At 40.0% G+C, this 25,894-nt stretch overlaps 3 protein-coding genes across 8 annotated transcripts; 1 reads left to right on the top strand and 2 right to left on the bottom strand.

Annotated features, from left to right (window-relative positions):
- Window positions 1-314: 314 nt before the first annotated feature.
- LOC124219948 (uncharacterized) lies at window positions 315-5,026 on the bottom strand. 2 transcript variants are annotated; one of them, XM_046628215.2, is made up of 5 exons: window positions 4,893-5,026; window positions 2,436-2,767; window positions 2,007-2,330; window positions 1,315-1,737; window positions 315-1,228 (listed from the first exon to the last, which is right to left on the bottom strand). In XM_046628215.2, the coding sequence occupies exons 2-5, from the start codon at window positions 2,739-2,741 to the stop codon at window positions 1,013-1,015; spliced, it is 1,269 nt and encodes a 422-aa protein (XP_046484171.2). In that variant the 5' UTR covers window positions 2,742-2,767; window positions 4,893-5,026; the 3' UTR covers window positions 315-1,012. The 2 variants fall into 2 exon arrangements, with proteins under 2 accessions (XP_046484171.2, XP_068992405.1); XM_069136304.1 differs by lacking the exon at window positions 4,893-5,026 and adding an exon at window positions 3,343-3,692.
- On the top strand, window positions 4,051-5,981 carry LOC124219687 (PCNA-associated factor). The gene is made up of 4 exons (XM_046627633.2): window positions 4,051-4,398; window positions 4,497-4,583; window positions 4,666-4,796; window positions 4,965-5,981. Exons 1-4 carry the CDS (start codon window positions 4,362-4,364, stop codon window positions 5,052-5,054), a joined length of 345 nt encoding a protein of 114 aa, XP_046483589.1. The 5' UTR covers window positions 4,051-4,361; the 3' UTR covers window positions 5,055-5,981.
- A 2,997-nt stretch (window positions 5,982-8,978) lies between these two features.
- On the bottom strand, window positions 8,979-25,450 carry wwk (white walker). Of its 5 annotated transcripts, none has more exons than XM_046627565.1 (16): window positions 25,145-25,450; window positions 22,317-22,402; window positions 19,917-20,077; window positions 18,376-18,652; window positions 18,113-18,301; window positions 17,046-17,231; window positions 16,811-16,963; window positions 16,437-16,572; window positions 15,603-15,658; window positions 14,763-14,837; window positions 14,078-14,413; window positions 12,090-12,287; window positions 11,726-12,017; window positions 10,500-10,808; window positions 10,116-10,386; window positions 8,979-9,686 (listed from the first exon to the last, which is right to left on the bottom strand). In XM_046627565.1, the coding sequence occupies exons 1-16, from the start codon at window positions 25,314-25,316 to the stop codon at window positions 9,119-9,121; spliced, it is 3,465 nt and encodes a 1,154-aa protein (XP_046483521.1). In that variant the 5' UTR covers window positions 25,317-25,450; the 3' UTR covers window positions 8,979-9,118. The 5 variants fall into 5 exon arrangements, with proteins under 5 accessions (XP_046483521.1, XP_046483518.1, XP_046483519.1 ...); XM_046627562.2 differs by having other exon boundaries at window positions 8,979-9,656; window positions 25,145-25,420; XM_046627563.2 differs by having other exon boundaries at window positions 14,123-14,413; window positions 25,145-25,418.
- Window positions 25,451-25,894: the final 444 nt, after the last annotated feature.

The raw sequence follows: 25,894 nt of genomic DNA on the forward strand, positions 1-25,894 counted from the left end.
TTTACAGTGTTTTCGAAAAAACTAAGATATCGAAATACGAGTGTGTTTTGTTTTATTACGATTTACTAAATTTCGGACAATTCCAAAATGGCGAAATAACCGTTTTTCCTCGGCATGAATCGTTACGATAACGTTACTAACTTCAATATGATAATTTAGTGATCGCGGCTCGTTGCATAACGATCATTTTTCAACACTGATCGGGATAAAAACAGTATAACGTAGCATTTTTTCAAATTCTAACAATTAGAATCTAAAAGATAGCACAACGTATACGTCCAATCAGGACGAATGTTCTGCATGAACAGCCCATATGATGATTACTAGGAATTTTATTTTTACAATATATTACAATACGTATGAATTGATTGGATTTAGGAAAAGAAAAAACGAAATTAAACATTTGCCCACTTCTATTATATACACATGCACGCGCGGTTTTGAACCGCGATATTGTCATCAGTTATCTAGTTTAAATTGACAAGTATGCGGCATGCGTAAGTTAGTGTACATACATACATTTCCGGCTCTCTGTTCAACAGGAAAGGATTTATGCAATAAGAACATACATCCAACGGACGGAACCAAATTTAATTTTATATTATACTCTTTTAATAACGGTTATACTATAAGTGATATCTAACTACCTATTTAATTCATTACGTTGCAAATCTGCAATATATGCTGCTGTATTTTTATATTCCCATTACCCATTAGCAAAAGATTAACAGAATGACAAATTTTACTTAGTTTCTTAACTTATGCCATTTTCATTGATCGTTTTTCGTCAACAGATAATATAACACAACGCAGCACGTCGAATAATACTTTCTATTTAACTACAGTGTGCATTATACAAAGTATATTCATCCTGCCAAGAGAAACGTTGGTTTGGAAACTACGCTTCTTGAATACTGACCGACATTATGCCGTTTCAAACCCGATTTAACTCGATTATTCAAGTGTACTTCAATTTTTCTTTACTATATATTAAAACTATGCGGCGAAACATTTAAATAAAATTATTTTCCACAGCGTGAACTAAGGTGTCGGCAAGCCGGCGTCGTCCTTCCTTAGATTTTATCGGTTCTATCGTCCAAACATCAGATATATCAACTGCCTCATCTCCCTTGATTATATTCAAGTCAAATGCTTCATCCGCATCTAGTAACGAGAATGGCACGGCCTCAATGGCAAAATTAACTCCATGCAGGCTGTATTCCTGGACCTGAAGGAAGCACAACACAGTCATTGAATGAATAGAAATTAGATCCTTAAATTAGAAGAGTTAAAACCCTTGAATCTTACACGTACCTCTTTCCTGAATAAATCCCAAGGATAGATTTTCTCAGGGTTTGATCCCAGCAAGCTGATACTCCTGCTGATCTCGTCATGATACGTTTTCAGTAAATGTTCGTAATGATCGTCGCGTAAACTTTTTTCCGTGCATGTGTATATGAAGAAAGAAGTATCTAGAACTGGGCTTGCGGCTCTCGAGAGCTGAAAATCTAGTGCAAGAGCAGTTGGATGTTTATCACCGTCCGATTGACGAATTAAAAAGTTTGGCGCCCAGGCGTCCCCCTGCGTTATAACTGAAGTTGCAGCAGATACTTTGTTACAGAAATCTACGCTCTTGAAGTAGAAATCTCGACGTGACCAGGAATTAAATTTCTCCTCAGCTTTGCTACCTGGGTATTCTTTGGCTAGCGCATCCTTAGCAATTTTGAACAGTCTTCCCTGGAACAACAAATGTGTACCTAGAGTAGTGATATTTCTCAGACATAGCTCTATCACCTTCAAAAGGTAAAAATCGTTCAGCTGTTATATCTCTATTGTAATTGTCAGCTGTGAACGGGTTTTCTCATTAAACAATTAAAATGTAGCTGAATCTTTTTTTTTTTCTTCTAGTTTGAGTGGACCAATTTTAAAAATTGCGATTCACTAACTACACGGCAGACAATACCGATGACAACGGTAAACAGATGCGATAGCAAGCGAATACTGACCTGGAAGTTGATGTACCATTTGTATAGTTCAGGAGTGAAATAAGTTTCTAGCAACTTGTCAGCTAAGTTTTGAAATTCTTCTTTCTTCTGATCTTTGTATGCAAATGAAACAGCGTGAAATCTCGCCAAAGCCTTCAGTATCAGTTCACATTGCGACAAATTTAACGTATTTTGCCGAGTCACAGGACCAAATCCGAGAATACTGACATCTTCAAGAGCGAGATAATCGTTTTCTCCATCTGTGACCGCTGCCAAGCAACGAGGTACGATGATCATATCAGCCAAGCCCTTAGAGTGCAAGAAGTCGTTGAATTTTGGAAAGATCTGAAAAGAGAAAAAAAAGAACTTTTCAAACTCTATTCTGGCAAAAATGTTAGAATCATATTACAAATAGAGTAGACATAGGGTGTTCAAGAAATTTGTGTTTACCTCAGTGTAACAGATGATTTCATTGTAAAAGAAGTCTTTACTTCTGAATGTTTTCCTCCTGCCAATATTCTGCGGCATCGATTTAACGACGAGCGATACACTTGCCGGTTTGCCGCCAGCCTCGCCTTTAACAGTGACTCTGTCCACAATAGACAAGTAACCGTCGCCCTTTTTGCTCGCCTCACCAAAATCCCAGCTAAGTATTTCAACATCCTTTTCGCCGGTTGTTTTTCGTATTATGTCTTCGAGCGTTTGCTCCGTAAACAATTTGCTCACGCCTGACAACAGACTTTTATCCTTCGACATTGTCTTGCTTTGTTTTCCAATTTGTACTGCAATTGTGAAAAGAAAAACAAAATCAATAAAAATGTGTATGCACTATAGTTAAAGAATTCTTCGCTTCAACTAGCCATTCACAATCGCACTTAATAAAGCAATAACACCTATTCACGGTTGAATACCACTTGTATCTCTAATATTGAACTGATTAGAAAAATAACTTTATTGGCTGTGTGCGTTGAGTGTAACATAATCTCCAACGGCTGATAGATGTGGTTTTAAACGGTCCTGGGAATCATTATGACCTAATCCATAGAACAAACTATAAAAGATGAGGCGGGTCGGACCGTTATCAGTGGGATTTTGTTTTTTTCTCTCCGTCGCCTTGCATTTAATGTTTTTTTTTTTCAACTTTTTACATCTAATTCTACTTTAATAAATCCAATTCTTTGAAAGTCATTCAGAAATTATATAGTAATGATTTTTTCCCTGATGTTTCGTTACGTTAACGTTAATAACTTCAACCTCGTGTTTCATTTTCTCGTAGTTTTTTGTTTTGTTAAACTTGACTTTTATCACGATATTATCTCGCTGTAAGCGCGTGATAAGCCGACGGCAATATACTTACTCGGTTACGATTATTCTTCTTTTTTTTTTTTTTTAATTGATAATTCTCGATTGAAAGAATTATTTGCCTGTGTGTCCGAATGCGGGAACGTCACACAACACAACAATGATGATATATTCACGACACGACGAATCGATTGACAATGAGCCCGACCGTATCGATTCGCGCAAAGCAATTGACGGAAAACTGATAAATCTGGTAGGCGTATTCTATTCCCTCTTCAGTTCCGATGCTGATACCCAGGCGGCCACGTAGGCAATGAAAGGTTGGCGTCCGAAGTCTCGGAGACGGGTTCGCATTGACGGGAACCTGGTGAGGGAGCGAATACGTGTCAAAATGACTTTTTTCCTCCTTCGAAAGGTGGCTCGTCAAGAGGAGAAACTCCGGCGTCGTTGATCCACGAATAAAACATCACGCTTTGATTCGCGTTGAGATTTTACTATTTGCACGAAATTTTCACTCAAACAGTGCATACATTTGGTTCACGTTTTCATCGTTGTGACATAGATATTAAAAATAGAACCGCGATCTCTCGACGCGAGATTGCTAACGATCGATCAGTTTAAAATTGGCGGTAAGGAACGTTGCGAGCGTCATCTATTTCGCACGCTGGCCGTTGTTGAATATGTTCGTTTCCGACCATGGTGTTCTTCTTTTTTCTTTTTTTTCTTCTTTTGTTTTGCATTTGTTTTGCCTTTGTTTTATCACCAAGTTCGCAAACTTCGAACCGACTACTTGTCTGTCATTTTGTATTGAAAAAGTCTTCGGACAGGTGGTTTGATCGGAAATTGGCAAAATACCGTTAGTCGCGGGCAGTAACCGAGATTTTCGATAAGCGTACAACGCACGCGTTACAGTTGTCAGTTGCTCGAAGGTCGGCACCGTTGTTGACTATTTGCCCATACGTACTGTACGATACTCATTGCGTCACTGATTCGTTTTTTCATAATCGATATCGAACTTGTATAAGTGTAATCATAATTTCTGACACACGCGACACGCAATAGTACTACGAGATAATGGTAAGAACGAGAGCAGACGCAGGAGTTACGCGGGGTGAGTGGTTATTATCGCAGTTTACAACTTTATAATTCACGCCATCCAATAAGTACGAATTGATAATCCGAATCGATTGTTTTTATTTACCATTAAAGCCGCCGGAGCCAAAGCACCGCGGAAAAATTTAGGCGGCGTATCGGCAAGGATGGTTATTGCGAATGCTTTTGCGGACAAAGGAAAAGGTGAGAGTTCTAAATGAACGGAAATAATAGAAACATCTATTTGTCGTACGCGTTAAAAACTTTTCTGCCAATTATTTATCAGGTAAGGATCATTCCAGTGGAAATTCGTACTGTCCTCGAGAGACACCGGATTGGCAGAAGCCGATTACTTCTTTTTTTCACAGACCGTCTAATGAATCGGGAGAAAGAAGTTTCAAGTGGAAAGAAAAAATGGTAATTAACGATTTAATGACAGTATTACAAATGTAGGGTATCGGTAGATGGGAAGATGTTTAGAGTTTGAGTAAAAAAATTCTTGTATCGACTCACTGCGGATGATTCGATGCTCGAAGACTTTATGAAGATCGATTTTTTTCACAGCTTCATAACTCTTGTTTACAGAATGAGTCTCTTGACGCTGAACCGGCAGCTGCCTCTGCCACGTCTTCTTCCTTAGATTTGACGTCCACAGAGGATAATACGACCGGCTGACGTCTTACGTAACTTCTGACGTAACTTCTGGAGCACGACTGAGTGGCAAAATATAAGCAACACGCTCCTATACTTCAAGTACTTACAGTGCGTGATAATAATTGTCAAGCTGCAACGTAAAAACTGCTCAGTATTTGCTCTCAAATCTGTTTATATATATTAATACATGTTAGATTAGAAGTTCTGATAAGTCTTATCTCAACAAGTTTAGTGAAGAAAAATGTTTTCCCGTGTCTATTTATTTGTCATTTTTTCGTCTATGAAAATACGTTTTTTATACCTATTTTTTGATCGATAACAATAAAGTATCGTTATCATCAACTAGCTGTGTAGGTCATCGGTCTACATAATAATTCAGCATTTATCGAGAAAACATTTTTTATCGCAATATAACTAAAATTGTCTGATAATGTTTAGCTTTAATATCAAAAATGTGTTCACAGCAGCTGATCGTTATAGTATTTGTAATTTTTAAGGCTTTATAACTTAATCACTATTACTTAATTACGTATCTCTTTTTCATTTCTCAAAACCCAAGTATTATTAATGTTTTTAAGAAAGTAACCAAAACGTGCCTCTAATAAGTATAGAAATAGTTTAAGAAAAATATGTCTATTGTTATATAATTTATTTATTCCGTCTTACGTGTACTCGTGTAGTAATAGTAAAGTAAGTCGTTCAGTTTTGTTATTTATCGTTGTGTTCTGTTGATCAGTCAATGTTCCTCAAGTGTTATCGTTAAATCTTGCGTCTAATTGTGAACTGAAGTATTATAGATCCAACAACCGAGACCTTGGATAACTTAGTTTTGGACCATCGACCGTGATATTTTAATTGTCACATGTAACTAATTTTTATGAAACCTTTACGGATGATCAATATTGATAATAGCGACGATTAATAAATATATGGGTAATTCAAATTGAATTGTTTGCAGATTGATTTTTATTCAGTCAATTTGCCTTCCTTTAAATATTTCATATACAAAACATCATTTATTACGCAACTGATCGATGGACTGTTCGAGGCTCACACGTTTCGATATTTCTCACTACCTCTCTCTCTCTCCCTTACACTTGTCGCTGGCAAAGCATCTAAACTTAAACTACACTAACCTAAATTTGTTCGTTTCTATTACTGGTACCAATTGAGAATCGACATTGTTAAACTACAATAAACTACTAATTACAAGGCTACATACTTCCAATTACTTGGGTCAACGGGTTGCGGTGGCAGGGAGGGAGGCAACGCTGGGCCTATCGTCAGGCTAATTCACTGTTTCTTTCACTTCAACTATGTACAACTTAGTCCTTGAGTCGTCATTCTTATTTCATGCATTATTTCAAGATATTAACAAGAATATAAGTTCAATATCGTAGATAACGCATTCCGATGTTAATTCAACAAATGCTATCGTATCTTCAAATAAAAACGTCGAGACAAAGATCATTGAATCTTTTTATTATCCCTTTACTTTTTTTTCGCCAAAAACTTACTTCCGACCGATTAACAGCCCTGTTCTGCAGTATTTAACATTAATTAACAAATTGGTTTCGTGTTATCATTATTATTATTAACAACAACAACAACAACAACAACAACAACAACAACAACAGCAGCAGCAATAGCAACAACAACAACAACAACAACAACAACAATTCATTACTTCGGGTGAGATTCTTGATAGTTGAAGGAAAATAAAATGATCGCCGTATTATTTTTCTTTCTTTTCTTTTTTTAAACCATTTCGCACGCTATCATCAATTGTCATCATATATTTATACATCGTATTCCACGTAGTACTGCTTGTTTATTGCCATTCAACTCTTTCTGTTTCACTCAACACTCAACGCGAATCCATGTCGTTCGAGATAAATTCGAAACTCTAGGTCCTCGTTTTATTGATTCGTGTTTTTCCCTCTATTTCGAGCTACGAAGAGCTCAGCTATGGAAAATTTTGGTAACCGACGTATTAGTTTGATAGATTTCATTTTTACGGCGTATTGTTGGTCAGAAATTTATATGAAGAACCATATAACTGGGGGGGGGGGGGGGGGATAAAGCCTTTGCCTTAGCTGCTCATTGTTATTGAGACTTTAAAAAGCAAAATTAACGTTTTGGTTCAAACACCGTTGGCTCACCCGGATTCTATTTATATTTACACATACATAGTATATAGAAAATATATCTATATATACTACGTTTGCCGAGGGATTTTGGCGATATCTACAATATATGTTCACACACCTTTTGCGTTAAATTCTACGGGTTTATTCGTTATAGAGTGTTTTGGTTTATATTCTATCTTTCCTACTTTCTTTATCTTCGCGGTTTTTATTTTACTCGCATTTGTTTAATACTATTATTAATTATTATACACATTGTGTCTGTTGTAACATATGTGCATGTTTATGCATATACCTATAACGACTAACGTATTTTTCAAATTACGAATACTTCTATCGATGTTTGATTTCAGGGCATCGTACGCTCGTTCAAACGAAAATTCAAAATAAAATAACAAATTTACTTCAATCTCTTACAAGTTTCGTTTTCACTCGCTAGTCTCTCATTCCAACTCTCAGCCTCAAACACGTCGTAGGTATGAATAATACTTAGAGGCAACCGGATCTCGACGCTAATGAAAACCGGCTTAATTAACTTCCGAGAATTATTAATTACTAATTCTTGCTCACCTATCAGTGGTACCGCGTTGATAAAGATGGAACGTTGCGATTGTTAATGTTATTATTATTCCAATTATTATTAGTGTTACTACTGTTTTATTTTCAGTTTCATTTTCAAACCTTCTTCCGCATGTCACGCGCGCCGCGCTTCTGTAGTTCCGAGGATGATTTATTGCAGGCAGCTATTGCAGCAGTAATTGATTCACTTGATCGATCACTGCGATCTATCGATCTATACGCGACTTGGAATATTACAGAGGAATCAAGTTGGAGTAGGAATTTATTTTTAAAACGTCTTTTAATGACGTGTCGTTTTCTTATTTCTTCTCTCACTTTTTCTTCTTCCTTTTTCTTAAAAATGAATATAACTTCCTGACGTATGTTATATAGACATACATACACACGTGGAGGATCGGACTCGCGTCAATGATCTGGCACACGCGTTACTTTCGGAGTCTAGCTAGATTCTTGCAGGCTACGTTTGCCTGACCTCGAATCTTGCCTCGGTTGACGCAAACTTCTGTATATATTCATACGCAAAGCCTACGAAGGGACCGATGCGTTATACTGTATGCGGTATAGCTGGCACACTTATAGATTTCTTCATTATACGCAACATTTCACCCTTCGGCAATTATTTCGAAAGAACACGTGTCCTCCTTGCTTCGTAACAGTTGTATGTATTGTACCTGATCTTTGAGCCTCCCTAATTCTCGATCCATGCACGGTTAGCTTGCAATCGGGGCAGGTGTACAATTGGTGAAATTAATTGTAATTGTACTGTCGCAATAGAGACGAATAGCGGGAAAGCTGAATTAAAATTGCTAGAGATAATATCCGAGTTAAATTTTTCCCTAACGACACTGTCATTATTCCACCGGACACAAAATTACCTTGAAATTCGCCTTGCATTGTATAATTATGGAGTTTTCTGGACGTCTTTGATTCTTAGCGTTTTGTATAAATTAGTTAACAACCCGAATCCTCTGCCACTTGTATAATAACGTATTATGCGATTCGCGAAGAGATAAATTGAAGGATCGTTTATACTAAAACCAACGTGTATAAGTATGCATAAGTCAGGCAAAAAAATACCTTCATACATCTATAAATTACACGGCGTCTTTGGAAGTTTCAAGATGGCGGTGTAAATTTTGAGATTTTATATATAACGCTGTAAGGACGTATTTATATGTTGTGTATTAGCGCGCGTGTGTGTGTGTGTGGATTAAAAATGTTTTAAAAAATAATATTGTGTTTTATTATCATCATCATCATCGGTAATATTATATTTTATAATAATAATAATAATGATAATAATTGTTTCCTCTTTCCTTTTTCCTTTTAACAAAATTACCTATACTACTGATACTAGAACTAATTCTTTCTGCGCATATCCATCGTCGCTATGTCGTCGACCGATATCAATTTCTCGATCGGTATGCAGGAAAGTTCTCCACCGACGCAGGACTGCGGCTGCTGCCACCTCGCCTCCCTCTCGGCGTCCTTGGCCTTGACCTCGGCCTCTTTCGCCCTTCGCTCCTTGAGCTTCAACGAGAATATGGCGACCGACCGCGCCCGCTTCATCAGGCTCTGCTTGACCCTCGTCTTTTTCGCCTCCCGTTCCTCCTTCGACGTCTTTTCGTCCTCCTGACTCGAGACCGTTCTGTTCGAGTCCGACAGACCGCCGTCCGTCTTCTCGTGCTGCTGCGAGTGCCGCTCTCTATGGTCTCGAATCTCCCGGTTATCCTTCTGCAGCTCCCTCTGCTCCCGCAACTCACGCTGCTCCCTCTGCTCCCTCAGCTCTCGCTGCTCTCTCCGATAATCCTGCTGGTACTGGTGCTGGTCCCTCGATTGCTTCTCGGCCACAGCTCGTTCCCGCTCTTTTTCTGGCGAAAATCGGAACTTTTGCGCTCTGTGAGCCATCGCCCACGGCGGCGCCGACCTGCGGCAAATGAAATGGGGTTAGTCTCAGTGTTGCCAACTCAGATCACCATCGTCGTCATTACCAGAGAGTTTCGTGAATCCACTGATACGCCAAAAACCGTATAAAAGTATCGAACCAGCAAAGACATTAATAAATTGATTTTTTTCACTAATTAATCCGCTGCCAACGGTCGATAAATCTCCCCACAAAATCTCTTTCAAAACTATCCAGTTGGCAACACTGATTTGATCGGCACTGAGTCAGCGCCCTCTGTTTTCGGCTACAAGAAGTACTGACATGTAGCTCGAGACGTCGTAGAATCTTTTGGCCTCGCGGTGGGAGCTGTTCAAATAATAAATTTCTTCTTCTGTCTCGATGAAAGTGATAAGAAATACAAAAATATGGGGGGGTGATACTTTTGTACAAGTGATTCTCAACTCTCCTCACCTTAGCAAATCGCTGTCCGAAGAAGAAGCGAGCTCTTTCGAAACGATGCAGTCGGTTGATCGACGCAGCGCCAGTTCATCGCCACTTCCACTTCCGCTTCCGGTTCCGCTTATCTCCGAGTCGCTTGTTTTTCGTCCCGCAGGTTCCAGGCCTAATCTTCGTACCCAGTCGACGCCCCCGTGGGGACCAATCGTAAGATGGTGACTATAGTGGTCGCTTCCTGGCGTTGATGGTGCGTTTTCGCCGGTCAACCAATCGCGAGATCTTCGCGCTGGAATTATCATAGAGAAAAAAGTTCGGTTTGCCCGGTTTTAATGTTGGCACTGGAGTGACGAATCATCGTCCCAAAATCGTCCCTGTAAGTACGTAAAAAAATTGTATCACCTCTTTCTCCGCCGGGGATCGAGGCTCTCGGGGTGTTGTGAACCTCGCGGTTTATGCTGCCGTTGTTTCCGGATCCCAGGGGGCTTCGATCCCCGCTTCCGGGTGTTCCTGGCGTCTCGAGGGGCGGCGGAGTCTCTGCGATTCTGGGTACCGTCGCGGCGCTCGGCGTCGGAGGATTGCTCGGCGTTTGGGCCGTTGATACCAGCCCTGGAGTTCCGGGTTGACTCGAGGTCACGGATTCATCGTCGTTACGCGAAGCGACCGATTCCTGTTCTTCCTCACCGTCGGCTGGACTCACGACGAATCGGCCTGCGACAGAGATTTTGTTACTCTCAAGGTGACATCATTATTATAAACAATTCTTGCCGTCGGTTTGCTACGATCAAAATACCGCGCGACGATTTATTCGTCATAGAAAAAATGATATAGTCGAATTAAAGTTCGAAGCGTGCAGCGCGAGTGGCGGCCATTTTGATTTTTTCGGTGATGCAGTTTTGCATCATAGCCGAGATCGTATAGGTGTGTTATAGTGATTTATTCTACAAGGAAACTCATGTCTGAACAGTGATGAGTGTTATTCAGACTATAAATATCATGGAAACTTAATTCCATCGTACTAATTTCAAATGATAACACGATTTGATAAGGTTTGATGTATGTACATACGTTACAAATTACCGGATATTAAAGAGCCTATTAAAATATCATACATAAGTTGAGTAATTTATCTCGTAACTTATACTGAAATGTAAGCGGTAAAATGTATGTAGGTACTTAAATATACATGTCTCTAATTCGGTAATAAAAACCATATTGTTCGGTCTCGATTTGAGTATGTATATAAAATATATCCATTCTGCAGCAGTATGACTCATACATAATCGGCTTCATTAAAACCTACACATTGCCAGAGCCTATCAAGCTGACTGTGTTGTAAAGAGTAATATATAAATCTGTTTGCCCGCAAGTTTGTACTTCTGCACTAAAGTCCCGGGAATGGAATACGGAGAAAGCGAGGCACAGCGTGCACTTATCTTGAAAAAGCGAGGAACTTGTAAGGATTCGAACGAGTATATATCGAAGCAGGTGTTTTGCCTCATCGAAAAATAACCGCCCGAGGATAAGGAACGATTTCTCCTCATCTAGCGCATGATTGTACACAGAAAGGCGACGAAGCGATTTCGAAACCGCTAGACATTGCAGCAGCGACTTTCTATTTCTCTTACCGATAACGGTCGGCGGTTGTTGCTCCGGCGAAGGGGTCGAGGAGAGTCGGCGAACGGCTTCGCGTCTCAGGAATTCAACCTTTGCCATTTCGGTCGCGACCCAGCTCGGAATATCGGGTATAGCGCAGACAATGACGAATCTAATAGCGAGCATGATGTGCTCGAGAGCGACGATCAGGAGGATGGTTTGGGTCGCTGACATCTCGGGGAACATCCTCTGCACCTGGCCGCTAAGGCTGATCAATCCGCAGTTGACGAGAATTGCGACCAGTCCCATCGCCTCCATCGCGTTCTGCCGAGAAAATACACGGGAGGTTGATTCGGGAAGCTTTGGGGAACACGAAGCAGGCGTTCGTTGTTTTACCTGCCAAGTACCGATGTTCGATACTCTTCTGCCGAAGGGTCGCTGAAGAACGAAGCAAAGCTTGAAGGCGTCCCCTCTGAGCTCCAGCAAATTTCCCAAGAGGGCCGCAACTGCCGCCAATGGAAACGCCGACGAAAATAGGCAGACGTATCCCAGCTGGGAGAGCATTTCCAGGTGTTCCGAAAAGGCACCGTCGTACTGTAAAACATTTTTGGGACTTCTTATTAAGGTCATTTCTCAATGTTTCCCCATGACTCGGGTGCGTTTCTTTTCACCACCGCGTCTTGTGTATACCGACAAAATTCGCACTCTATGAATGACGCAGGCTACGTATATGTATAATGATTCTGAATTTGAAATTTACGACTGACGAATAGTTTCTATATGCATCAGTGCTTTGCGATCAATCGATTAATCGGCAGATTCGATCAATTGTTTTTGTTATTTAAAATCGATTTTTACCCTTTTTTCCAATCAATCGATTATTCGATGACTTCGATTCGTGTAACGATTAACCTGCAGAATCACCATGAAACAACTTTGATTAATCGATTAATCGAAAAAAGGATGATTCGAAACCGTCGATTAATCGATTAATTGGAAAAAAGATTAACCGAAATCGTTCGTTAATCGAAAAAACGATTAATCGATTGAATTGCACAGCACGTAATTCAATGAATTTCATAACGATTATTAGATGACCATCCACTTTCTCGAACAGCGCTTTTGAGTAGAAAATTGTTTCCTCGAACCGTAGGAATTTGTGAAAATTAATGCTTGTGGCAATTTGTTGGTCGTAAATATAGAGACCTGCAATATCCTTTGCTGACGTTTTCTCCGCATCCATAAAGTGCGAAATGTATCTTTTCCTTAATTTTACGTTCATTCTCGATTAATCTTGCTCTGGCAAATGTGAATTTTCTAATCTAACACTGATAGCTGCGAGTGTCGGGACTGGGGCTTAAGTGCAGACAAATTAAACGTAATGACTAACGATAAGACGTTCAATGTTACAAAGCGCCGATTTGATTGAATATGATATGTAATAACAGGCATAACGAATGAGTATGACAACTGTGTTCACATTGTTATGTATAATAATGATATGAATTAACTTCTTAGGAGAGATCTGCACGTGCAGTGAGTGTGATGTCGTTGAATGATGAAAAATGGAAAAAAAAATCATTTTTGAAAAAATTGCGGTAAAAAGTATAACAATGATATTTCACAGACGAAACACAAGACGACACGATTAACGAATGTTAACAATAAATCTATTGACAAGGCGTGATAAGGAACCTATAATAATGTAATTATTTTGTCGTTGTTGTTGTTCTTGTTTTTCTTACTACATCGTGATCAAAAGATACAAAAAAAATAAACAAATTACTTACTGACATGAGAACATAAAACGATTATGATTAATGGTGATGGTGCGATTTGGATTATAAAAAAAAAAAAAACAAAGTGTTCCCAACTTAGAATGAGAAGAATGAAAAAGCACGTTGCACGTTTTTTTGTGCCACCGAATTACTTGCAACCTGATTATTATTTCATTCATGCTTGTGCAATATAATTACCGTGGCTTTGTAGACAATATGTGATATCAGTATCTGTCAAAGTGAAACTAGGTCAACACAATTCCCGAAAAACGTTGTTCTCTTTACTTACAATTAGTTCTATGGTAAAAATATGCTTTCTTATTAGCAGATAAATACAAAGATAACATCGGTCAGAATTGAATTTCATCACGAATCTTTATTCCTCATAATTTTACGATTTATTTTTTACGCGAAACTAACGAAGGATGAAAACGTGTCAATAAATAATTTTCAAATCGTTCCAAATTGACAGACACGTGTTACCGACAAGTGGGTTAAATTGCTGATAATAAACAACGTGAATCCAGGATGGACGAGCAGGATTTGAATAAGACGAAAAAAGGGGTTGAGAGTAGTGTGAAAATCGTCTACGTCTATAAATCAAACCTTCAAGGCACTGTCACTAAGTAGGAAATTTGAGGGGTGTCCTACTCTATACAACGAGCTTTCCAGCTCCGCCTGGCTGACGTTTCGTTTTCCCTTTCCCCGGTTTTCCTCCTTCGCATCATCCTCGGGATTCCTCTTCCGTTCTTTAGCTTCCCGCGCATTTTCCGAATCGGGAATTTCCTCTTCGCCAGGCGGCGGTCGCGCCTCGCTGGGACTCAGGGCCCCGAATAATTCGAAACTCAAACGAGCCAATCGCAGCTGTTCAACCAGGTACGGAACTGCCGATTCCTTCAGGTTACCGATCACTTGTCGAGCTATCAAGAGGGCGGCCAGTTGCTGAGGAAAATAGACAGTTGGTCAACGAGCAAAGAAATCGAGCCTTACCGATTCAATAAAAGAGCAGGTTTTACTCAATATTGTGGAAAAAGACGGACGCGTTAGATTTTTTGGCAAATTATACTTCGTGTAGTATAGAATTTACTCTGGAAATAGTAAAAATCACTGTCTGCGGTAGGGTGGTTTCATTTTTTAAATTTGTGTTTTTTGTTAAGCTGTCACATTTCTACATTTTTTTTTTTTCATCAAAAACCCTTATTTGTTCCTCTTTTTCACATTTTTTTTGGTAAAATCTGCTCTTTTTCTTTTCTCCGTGCTTAATTCCGTCGTTTTTCACTCTCGCGCTTACCTCTTTCAATCTCTCCTGGTCTTGGAGGTAAAACGCGATGTAGAAGAGAGAGAGAAACGAGTTGACGAACTGAAACTGAAGCGAGACGCGTTAGAATTGCAAGGAAATGATCCGTTACGGAACGGACGCGAAGCACGATACCATTTATGCTTTCGTTCCGCATTTCGTTTGATTTCGAAAATGATGCTTGCCTAATCACTTTATTTAACTTTGTTTTATTTTTTTCACATGAGATACGATCCGGAGGTTTGATAATCGGGTTTCGCTAATTGCACTACGGTTCTATGTTCACACGGATAAAATTCGCATGCGAACAGCACAGAGACAACCAAAGCGTATAATTATGTAGCATAAACTGACTAAAAACGGGAAATAATAATACGGTAATAACCAATATACGGATTCCCATATATATTCGATGTTACAAACAGATTGAGTTGAAACGGTTTAAAACAAGTATTGAAGTATCGTGTTTGTACCGTAATTATTTGATTTCGAAATACGGGAAATTTTGCGACTAGGAAGACGCGATGTTGCAAGTGAAAATTTCAGAAGAACAACAGAAAAAAAGCAAAAAAAAATTCAAAAAAATAGAACAAACGAGAAATTGGACGGAGAGAACAAAAGATACAAAACAAAAAAAACTTGGAAGTTGTAAAATGATAAATAAATTTGCATCATTGTAAAGATGTTATGTATATGGGTAATACGAGGTGTGTGTATATATATATATATATGTATACACGTACATCAACACAGATACAGAATGTGTAAAAAAATAAAAAAATACGGTTAAAATACACAAATTGTCAGCTAAAAAAATTTCTTTAACTCATTTACCAGGGCCACCTTGTAGATCAGATGATTCTCATATTCGGTGTCGAGCCGATAGTTTTCTGCGTCCCAACATACAAAAATCATAGATACTATCTAACGTGTAGCTGGCTCACATTATTCTACTCTCGGAATCTAAGTATATGTATAGATTTAGAATTAGTAAATATGCGATAATCGAATTTAAGAAGGACGAATTTAATTCATGATACGAGGTAATTCGAGGGTGGGGCAAAAAAACGGATTAAGGGGTATCAAAAAACGTGTCTTAAAAAATATATATCTTTCTCCCAAAATTGGTGTTCTCTAATATTAGCTATAACGTAAAAAAGGGTATGAAAGAGAAAAAACGTTACGTTATAAAACGTTACTTGGGTTATCATGATCAGTCCAGGTATGATGATGTATAGTATGAAGAACAAGCTATAAGCTGTGAGAAGAGGTGGTAAATATGTATACATATATGTATTTATATATATGTAATGTAAAAATGTATCATCTACTGTAATAATTTATCTAGTTTTTCAAATCGTGCATTAATGTATACATAAGGTATATAGACTGAAAGGTGGTTATATAAGTATAACATTATTATAGGTATGAATTGTACACGGGACGATAATTGAAGACTATTATAATGTAACGTGTGATGTGCGTGAAGAAATTCACCGGTTTGCATGTTTCTTTTTTTTTTCCTTTTTCAATCAGCATTTCGGCTAAACGACCGACGTGTGTAATTCAGCTACGTAATTGAACTCTTGAAAAAACTAAAGAGGAAAGAAACTTGGGTGACAGAATCTGTGGGTGAGTAAAACAGGTGATAGATTTCAGTAGGCTTACCCATGTCGTTGAGACAGACCGCGACCTTGAAGTATGCCTCGTCCATCAGGGTGATAACCACCGCGAGAAGAACCTTCGGCACGTAACTCAGCCAGAATCCGTAACCAGCAGACTCAAGTCCGGCGTCCCACCAGTCCTGAAATTGAAAGAAAATAGAAGAGAAATAAGAAATTGTAACATTGACTTCATGGAACAACGGTGACTTATACGTTCATCGATGATCGCAGGTAAATATGGTCTCGCGGATGATTGAAAGATTAATTTTTCACCTGCACAGTCGAGACATTAAGTATGATTCGATGGAGGAACTGGATGGTCCGAATATGCTAATCCTACTTTCGAACGGTGGTAGGATAAAATTGTCAAAGTCTCACCTGCACTTGGAAGCTCACAATCATGACGATAAATACTAAGAATAGGCACACCGCGATCACTGGTATGCTGACCAAGTATCGAAAGACGTTTCGTCTCCAGGCCGGGTAAGTTGGTTCCAGTCTTCCGGTGACCGGCGACCTCTCAAGCGTACCCTGGAAGAGAGGAAAGAGTTCCAGAGGCGACAGTTTTGCTGGTATATCAAGAATTTCATTGGAGTTACCAATATGGTCTCACCGTGAAGAGAGGCCGTGGTTCGACAAGCAGGTCGTCGCGTTGGTCGAGGGTTCCCCATCGGTAGGCCAATTCGGCACCACGTCGTTTCCAAGTCTCGAGATAAACGGTGGCCCAGACGACGTTGAATATCGAAAACAATACGTAGGCCACATCCTCCACCGCCTGGTTCCGCCCGATGATGCCGACCTGCGATTGGAATTGGAGGTGTCTTAGATGGGCTGAGGGTTTGGGGTGAAAGTGCGAGTATTCTTAAGGATCGTGGATCAATCATTGACGGAAAAATTGGATACCTGATCCTTTTAGTGACAGTGGGATGCTCAGTGTCCTACGTCAAAAATTTGCATGTCCTACCCTTATCATAATTTATTTACAACTTCAAATGTTCTTTGTTACTTCGTGTAACTCCAAAAATCCCCCGAGTAACAAGTTTCAGCTGGAATCATCGAATTTTGACAGGTTATCGATTTTAAATTCGCTATCTTGGATCCGCCATCTTGGATTTAGAAACTATCAAATTCTGAATGCAGATTCCTTTCCGATCGCAATTGACGGTAGTATTTAAGCATCGCTATAGACTGTAGTAACCGTTGCGTTTAGTTTGGTAGGGTATTGATTAAATAGGCTGCATCATCAAACTTCGAGTCAAGAATATACAGCTCGCAAACAAACTGCGATTAAAACTGCTTATCGTTAGACGGTTTATGGTAATGATCTGCAGGTACTACTGTTAATTGTTGAAATGAATCCTGCCGGCAAGTTCGCGGTAAATGAGTAAGGTAAGTGTACCAGTTATTGACACGTTTAATTTATCGAACCTTTTATGTTACAAAATTATAAATTTACCGCAGAAATTGTGAACGTCTGTCTGGATGACAAAAACGAATTGCTAGAGGATTAGACACTGGAAATTTATTGTTTGATAATTTTGGGAACACCAAAGATCAAACACATACAACGAAAAAAGGTCAATAATTGGGACAGGGTCAATAAGTGGTACACTTACTTCACACACTGGGTTGGAATGGAATCGTCAATGACTGATCCATGGTTATCGGAGTAGAACATACCCAGTATATGACACCCACGGCAGCCGGAACGATTAGGGCGGTGGTGTAATGGCCGAGCCAAGCAAAGTACATGGTTATCTTGACCCCGAAGTATCGACAAATGTCGTCGAGAGGTTGGGGGCTGAGAAAAGCGCGGACCCAAGTCCTCTGGAGCTTTTCCAAGGCCGGTAACTCGTGGAGTGGAAATACCTGGGAAAATCGGCACGGCGATTAGTCTGTACCGGGATGTCGATGCAATAACGCGAGGTCGAGGTGATACACACTTGGGAAATGACCCCGGCAGAGATGCACTTCGGTACGATGGCTTGACCCTCGATTAGCTTGAGTCCAGGAAGGCTGTGCAGGTCTTGTTGACCCGCCCGCAGAGTGTGGAGAAGATGGAGAACCAGGGACTGTCTTTCCTGGGTGGTGAAGAAGCCGGCCTCGTCGTCGCTACCTTCGAAAAAGCTCGTCTCCGTTCCTACGAACTCCTTAAGACCACCGCCAAACTCCTGACGCAGCCTTTTCGGCAAGTGGACTTCTTCCGCCGCCTTCAGGAGGCTGCGTTAACAGCCGGAAAATATCAGAGGGTCGTTTCAAGACCCTTTCGAACGACTCTACTACCGATAATCGATTCCTCTCGCACTCGCGCTATACATATACGACGTCCTACCGAGGTGACTGAGTCAAGTTTCCGATTCGATTTTCAGTAAAAATCAAATCCCCGGGGTTCTTCGCCTCCTTTACCGCCTTTCTTTATTCCGTTATCCTCTATCATCGAATCCCTTTTGCCGCTTTACTTTGCTCACACAAGACTTTCGGAAAACGCAGTTTAGCCTCCTCATTCACTCCTCATTCAACATATTCCACGGTTGGTATACGTGTGTGATAATTATTCATCCAAAGGGTTGCCACGTATAATGTCTTTCTACCGCTCAATATATAAAAACACCTTTTTTTTTATCAATGTATCATTAGAAGCCGCACGGCAACCGGGCCGGAATCGCCTATATAAAATTTTATTCATATATTACAGACGGTTGTAATAACAAGCGATAGGCAACTGGCGGCATATATACATAACGTCGTTATACCTACACTTCGATTAACTTTATTGCACCTTTAAGTAGCAACGACACTGTCGATGGTCTGGCGATGTCGATTACCGCTGTCATAAATTGAACGGGAAGAACGCGAAAATTGGTAACTCGACGAATCTCAAAGAAGCGAATTATTCTATAATGAATGGAAATAAGGATAACGTTAATCGCTCATGGATTTAATGTATGTCCACCTGATTTCAATATTACAAAGGTTTTAAAAGATTTCGAATGGTTGCAAAAAATTTCAGAGGTTATCAAACGATTTCAAAATGTTTCAAAAGATTATAAGAAACCTCAGATGATTTCAAATATTTCGAATATTTCAAGAATTGCAATTGACTTCAAAATATTACAAAAGATTTTTACAGATTTCAAAGATTTCAAGACATTACAAATGTTTTCAGACGATTTCGGGAGATTTCTAATGATATTAGGAGATTTCATAAGATTTCAAGAGACTCCAGAAGATTTTTAAGGACTCCCAACAGATTGTAAGTGATTTCAAACGATTTCTAAGGACTTCAAGAGATTTCACAGGCTAAAAAATATTATATTTCAGAAAATTTCAAAGATTTCAAGAGATCTCACAAGATTCACGGACAGGTGTACACCAGGAATGATTAACTTCTCGGTCAAGAGTGACTTCTTAGTTACGCGTAGGTGAAAAAAGTTTCCTCGAACCTCGAGTCATCTTAACATGGATTACAGAGGCGTATATTTACACTGGAAACGGAGCCGTGAGGTAAAACCCGTAGCTGTCGGAAGATGTGTGATGACGAACGTGAACGACAAGTCCAGGAGTCCCAGCTCTGAGTCGTCCCAGAAGCCACATCAGAGTTTCGTCCCGTGCGCCGCTGGGGAACATGACCACGACATCGCATTCCTGAAAACGAGGAAGAAACGAGACGATGCAGTCATTCAGGAACCCCGGCTGATAATGTTTTGTAAGAATTCAGCGTGTAATTTATTACATGATTTATCTTGTACGAATCATCAGATATACTTATAGATCAAAGTTCATTTAGTTCACTGTATTATTGATTATACGATTTTTGATCCAGTATATCCATGATTTGTGCTTTCGTAATTTATTACAAATTTGATGCAATTCACGAAATAAATCATGTAATAAATTACACTCTCAAGTTTTTCAAAACATTCTGTGATTTGACACATGAACATTTTCTCTTGGTAGACGTGCCGCAGATAAACTCGGTTATTATTTATCGATCCCGGAGAAGCGTGTGTGCAGAGAAGGGTATAACTATAAAGTTCGTCTCTGTAACGTTGGGCGGAAATTAGCATCATCTGGATCGTGATTGCCTGATGCATGCAGAACTTCGGACCATCGGGTCGGTGTGTGTGAGGAAATAAAAAAAGAAATTTTAAAGAAATTTGCCAGCTGGCAGTTTCAATCGTCGAATGGATCCAGCAGCCAGCTGCAGCTGGTTGGAAAGAGAATCGGAACCGGGCTCAGCTCTACGTCGCAATTATCTACAGTAGGATGCAGCATGCCGGGTTCGATATCGCGTCGGGTTTTCAACCCTCCAGAAGCCACGAGAACTGCGCCGAGATAATGTTGTTTTGGCATTTTTCCAAATTCTTAACCTCTCCCACTGCGATGTAGAAACGCACGAGAATTTGGGTATAATTTCGCTACTCGCGATCTCGTTGCTTGGCCGAAAGAAATTGGCCGAGACAGACTGTCTCGAGCCCTTTTCCTCTCGGTTTTATCAAATATTACTGAGGTTGCTCACGATTCTTTTATACAACAAGAGTATGTTACGCGTTCTTTCACGAAGCACGAAATTGAGGTTAGGTTCGCGTAATGTCATATTTCTTCGCGACAGCGCATGCGCGCAGTACGGAAAAGACCACTTTTCAACTCCTAAGACTCCTGAAATTGGTATTTTCAGTACTTCGTGTGCGGAAAACAGGCATGGAAACCGCGTAAAACCTTAGATTCTTCCCCCGTATTTTACTACAGACTTCAAATCGGAACTCTGCGGTTTTACCAGCCTGTAGCCTGAAAGCTATAAGCGAACATATTCGGTATCCCCTCAGATTAACTCCTGACTCTGAAAACGTTCGATGTATAGATAAGCACTATATCCAACTTATATACCTGTACGTATACGTATATAAGGTACGAGTTGAAGGTTGGCTGGACAGATTTGTTCGGATGACTGATATTTATTTACTCGCTTCTTCAAATATCGTGATATAACCAACAGCGATATAAATTGCACTCCTCCCGTATCGAGAAAAAACGAGAGAATAAATATCGTTTGATTGAAGAATAACGACGATGAATGCTTGCGTAGAAGCTTATTTCCGTATTGAAAGACTTATCTTTCGCTGTTATCATATTTCATTATGTCTCATTTCGTGTATTAAATGCCGTTATAATCCGTTGTAGGCTACCGGTACTAGAAAATAACTAATATAGAAATACAGTAAAAATGATGAGAATACTTTTAATGTCAGAGCGAGTTATTTAACGAGCTTGAATGGGAAAAAAGTTTTGCCGATGTTTTAACCTTTACTGTGTTTTATCACCGGTACGTTCGACCTATACTCCTCCAGTATCCCACAGGTGCTTTATTTCATCTCTCCGTTTGATGCCTGGATCACATATATATATACACACACACACATATATATATACATACATACCATATATAAAAAAACTATGTACGTATCGCGTATTGATACACCCGCGTATTTCATAGACAATATAAGTAATACTTTTCGGAATATAAAAAGCCCCGTCCAGGTTCGTTCGATAGAATTCTGACGCGTATTTCGCTCATCGCTGAACACGTTCTCAACGTAGGTATATTATAACAAGGTTATACGAGTCCTCGACTCAACGAGCTGAATCGATACCTCCACCACGTTTCCGCCTAACGATAAACTCAAATTCCGTCATCCCTTGGCTGATTCAGGGAATTATTTTTTTTATTTGTGCGCGTGTCGCCAGTCAAGATCCGCGGAAAAGTTCTCCCAATTAATGTTCGCAAATAATTGGCGAGACCATTGCGACGCCCAGTTCGATCCGAGGGGCGAAAAGTGCGACTTGTTCTCATTACGAAGGTAGGATTTTTGCATGTTCTACGAACCTGCGTGGGCACTTTTTGTATCCATAGGCGGCGGGGGGTCATCAGATGACCCGTACATGGTATTTTGCGTCTGAGGAGACGCGAGGCTGGAATGAAAAGAGAAAAATCGATTAGTTCATGCAGAAAGTTCTCGTGACATGATTTAAACGTAACGGAAGTCGCTTTTACAAAGTCGTTTACCGGGTTGGCTTTACCGAACTGAATAGAAAATGTGCAATTTCGAAGTGTCTCTTTTTCCACGTATATACATACGACCGTTTTGGATAATTCTGAACACAATTTCTAGAATGCATAAAATTTTTCACCAACTATTTTCAATTAAAATCATGTAAGAACCTGCGACTTATTTTCTTTGCGCTTTCTTCTAGATTTTATTCACAGCTACGGCAAACAATTAAAGCAGTTTTTTCTCACGCAGATGAAAACATTAGTCAAAGAATTGAATAAACATTGTACGACTGGTTTTGTTGTGTTTTTTTTTCTTTCTATTATAACAACAAACACTTTAAGACAAAGCAATTAACGCTGAGCGTTGTTCAAATATTGACAATTTACTCACCATACAGAGAATGTTTGCACAGATTTTTCATCTCGTAATCATATTTAATTCTTTTGTTTCCATCCCGGTTTTTGAGGCGCGTAAATTATTGCACACTAGTATTTGAATATGAAATTAAATATTTCAGGTAAACCGGTAGAGAAAGACAAGAGATTCATACTTCTACAGGTGTTTGAACTGTCGCGCCCGACGAATTATACAAGCATTGAACAAATTACCTCGCTCCGAAGGTCTCCGTGACGAACGATTCTCGCTGATAATTATAAATAACAATCATTATTTACGGTATGAATTAATTAACGTTGTTAATTACTTTGCAAAACCTGTCTAAACTTTTCTCCACTACGTGTGCCTGATTAGCCGTGAATTTATTACTACATCTATCAGACCAATATTAGCGCATGTAGATCGTTACGAATTGCGTAACTCCTATAATTTTGTTCTAATTACAAAAAATGTCGTTGATATTCCGGGGATATTTGACTTCAGTTTGTTTTGTTTCGATTTCAAAATTTAACGGTACTCAATTAACGTGAAACGTAATGTGAAGAATGCAAGAAACTAGTATAATTGATAACAGAATTGTTGTATTCTATGGAGCTGATCAATGATCAACGGAAAAAAGCAAAGTTGGAATTTTTCGCATCAGACTCCCGTCTGTTTATTTATTATTTTCTAAAATTGTTAGTACTGCATTAGGAAGATTTGCCCGACTGTGCGAATTTGTATGAAAGGTAAAAAGTAAAAAAGAACCAAGTAGCTGGCAAAAACAGGAAATTCCTGTTATCCGTTTTGCCCATTACACGATTCGCATGTGGAACGTGTACGCTGGGGTACAATTTCGGACATTAACCACCCCTGCCGCTTTCTGTATCGCGAAAAGAGTTTTTGCGCGTAAGTTATTCATGCAGAAGGCTCGCGCAGCTGACTATACTTTTGTAAGTTTGTACACATACCGAAACGGGTGTGTGTCGCTGCTCGAGTGCGAAACTGGACTAGATAGCTGCCGTATAACTTCGCCTTGGAGTCTTGGCTCTATTCCTTAATTCTGACGTTATACCTTACGGAGGGTTTGCGAAAAAGGAAGAGGAGAAAAAAAGAAAAAATAATAAAAAAAATTACACAAGAACCAGACCGTCGGCACTATTCGAGGATAAAAGGAGTTCGCAAAGATCAGATAAATTCGGGACAATGTACGGATCTTCTGCAATGCGACTATACCGTGGTACCCCATCATCAATACTACCACATGGGATCGCGTGTTGGGAGTAAAATCCCATGTGGGTTATTCCGACCGAAGGTTTTTCCGACTCCCATGGGTTGCCAATATGGCTTTCATTTCTATCATATTAAATGTCCAGAGAATATTGCGTGCCACAGAAGCGACAGGAATTACGGTTTCGTGAGCTCAGCCTGACTCCCCAGGATTAATCTTCGAAAGCTGTATAGATTAGAAATGTGAACCGTAGGGCCTGTTGGACTAATTTTCTCGAGCAAAAATAATAAACCGAGAGAACGTATACAAGTAATATATATATATAAATATACTTGGGAATTGCGAGTGATGCTTATCACGATAATATAATCCTTTAATGTGCAGTTCCGAATTTTCCACGTGCAGTCGGGGAATAGTGAGGCTAAATACGAATTAGAGGCTTTCGAGTTGTACAGTTGAGAGCGTTTCTCCGTGAACGGATTTCTAATGCATAGTTATGCGTCTCTGTACCGTGGGGATGAAAATCGCGGTTGCGGTAACTGGAGCGAACTCGATTGAATTGCTCAAAGATACGCAATCGCGAAGCATTGAGGTGCAGTAACGGTTGGGTGAATCGGAATCAGTCTGGTTGGTGTAAGATATGCCAAAGCTTGACGATACGAAGGGGTGGCGGAAAGAAGTTGGCGATAAAACAAAAAAGAAAACGTGACAGGCGTACATAAATTCAAATATTATAAATCAAGATGGCCGCCATTGTTACGCTTCGGATTTAATTCTGACGGTCGGATTATTACCGTAGTTGAATATCCACCGAACGCTACTCGACGTCGAGGAAAATGACGGCAAGAATGTTTCAGCATCCGTTTCATCGTCGAAAATATTTTCGCGTCGGAGAATTTGGCAAAAGAAATTGACGCGTTAGCCCCTTGTTGTAGATTACATGAAAACATGCAGGGATGACAACATTCAGAATCGAAGGTGAAATCTGGGGGAATACGACTTGGGAACGGGGTATGAATTTTTCTCTGCAGAGTTTAACACCGAGTTTCTCACCTTTGTCGAGTGTCTCTTTAGCCGCGTGGATGACTTTTCTCCGTCGCAAACCATCCCCGGATGACGCAACGTCTACCTCGTTAACGCTCACGATGCACTCGTTATCCACGAATTCTTCAGCTGCAGTGTGATTTGATTTAACCCCAGGGGCTGACCCCTCGCCGCCTGACATGCTGTCCTGAGGCACAGGGCAACGACAAGGTCCCTCTTTCAGGACCTTTACGTTTGTACTGAAACAACCGCTCGGGATTCTCACCCCCGCGTTTGCCGCTCGGCTCAAACCGCCATCTGTCGGGGGTGGCGACACTCCAACCCCCGATCAATGAGAGTCTCCGACACTCTCTCTCTCTCTCTCTCTCTCTCTATTCCGCCCCCCTATTTTCTTCCTCCATCGATGTATACGTGCGTGCGCTACGTGCAACGATATGGATATTTACCCATCCACTGGGTGCAGCTCGCCACTTCACTGTCCCTACGCTGGATGCCAGATACCACGTCTACTCAAAGACGCTGGTTTAGACGGTTTTGGGGTCAAACAACTCCGCCCGCGTCGATACAACCCAGTCATGATAATCTGTCGCCACAGTTCTGTAGAACCATTGGTACTTCGGAAATTTTCACAGACTTTATCTACGAATAGAAAAAAATATAAGGTGAAGTTCATTGGGTAACTCGATATGTATTGCTCGAAAGTATCTCTGAAGTTCATTTTAGTGTTCTTAATTTTCTCCACGGTTTTGTCCGAAATAC

The sequence above is a fragment of the Neodiprion pinetum genome, chromosome 5, assembly GCF_021155775.2.
Source record: "Neodiprion pinetum isolate iyNeoPine1 chromosome 5, iyNeoPine1.2, whole genome shotgun sequence".
Taxonomy (NCBI): domain Eukaryota; kingdom Metazoa; phylum Arthropoda; class Insecta; order Hymenoptera; family Diprionidae; genus Neodiprion; species Neodiprion pinetum.

Excerpts from the sequence above, each read along its gene's own strand:
- LOC124219948 (XM_046628215.2), bottom strand. The coding sequence starts at position 2,741 with ATGTCGAAGGATAAAAGTCTGTTGTCAGGCGTGAGCAAATTGTTTACG. Across the intron at positions 1,738-2,006 it reads AATGGTACATCAACTTCCAG|GGAAGACTGTTCAAAATTGC; the intron begins GTCAGTATTCGC and ends TTGTTGTTCCAG. Across the intron at positions 1,229-1,314 it reads GGGATTTATTCAGGAAAGAG|GTCCAGGAATACAGCCTGCA; the intron begins GTACGTGTAAGA and ends TGCTTCCTTCAG.
- wwk (XM_046627565.1), bottom strand. The coding sequence starts at position 25,316 with ATGTCAGGCGGCGAGGGGTCAGCCCCTGGGGTTAAATCAAATCACACT. Across the intron at positions 20,078-22,316 it reads TACAAAAAGTGCCCACGCAG|GAATGCGATGTCGTGGTCAT; the intron begins GTTCGTAGAACA and ends CCTCGTTTTCAG. Across the intron at positions 15,659-16,436 it reads GGTCTGTCTCAACGACATGG|AAAACTATCGGCTCGACACC; the intron begins GTAAGCCTACTG and ends GTTGGGACGCAG.
- LOC124219687 (XM_046627633.2), top strand. The coding sequence starts at position 4,362 with ATGGTAAGAACGAGAGCAGACGCAGGAGTTACGCGGG. Across the intron at positions 4,399-4,496 it reads AGACGCAGGAGTTACGCGGG|CCGCCGGAGCCAAAGCACCG; the intron begins GTGAGTGGTTAT and ends TTACCATTAAAG. Across the intron at positions 4,584-4,665 it reads TTTTGCGGACAAAGGAAAAG|GTAAGGATCATTCCAGTGGA; the intron begins GTGAGAGTTCTA and ends ATTATTTATCAG.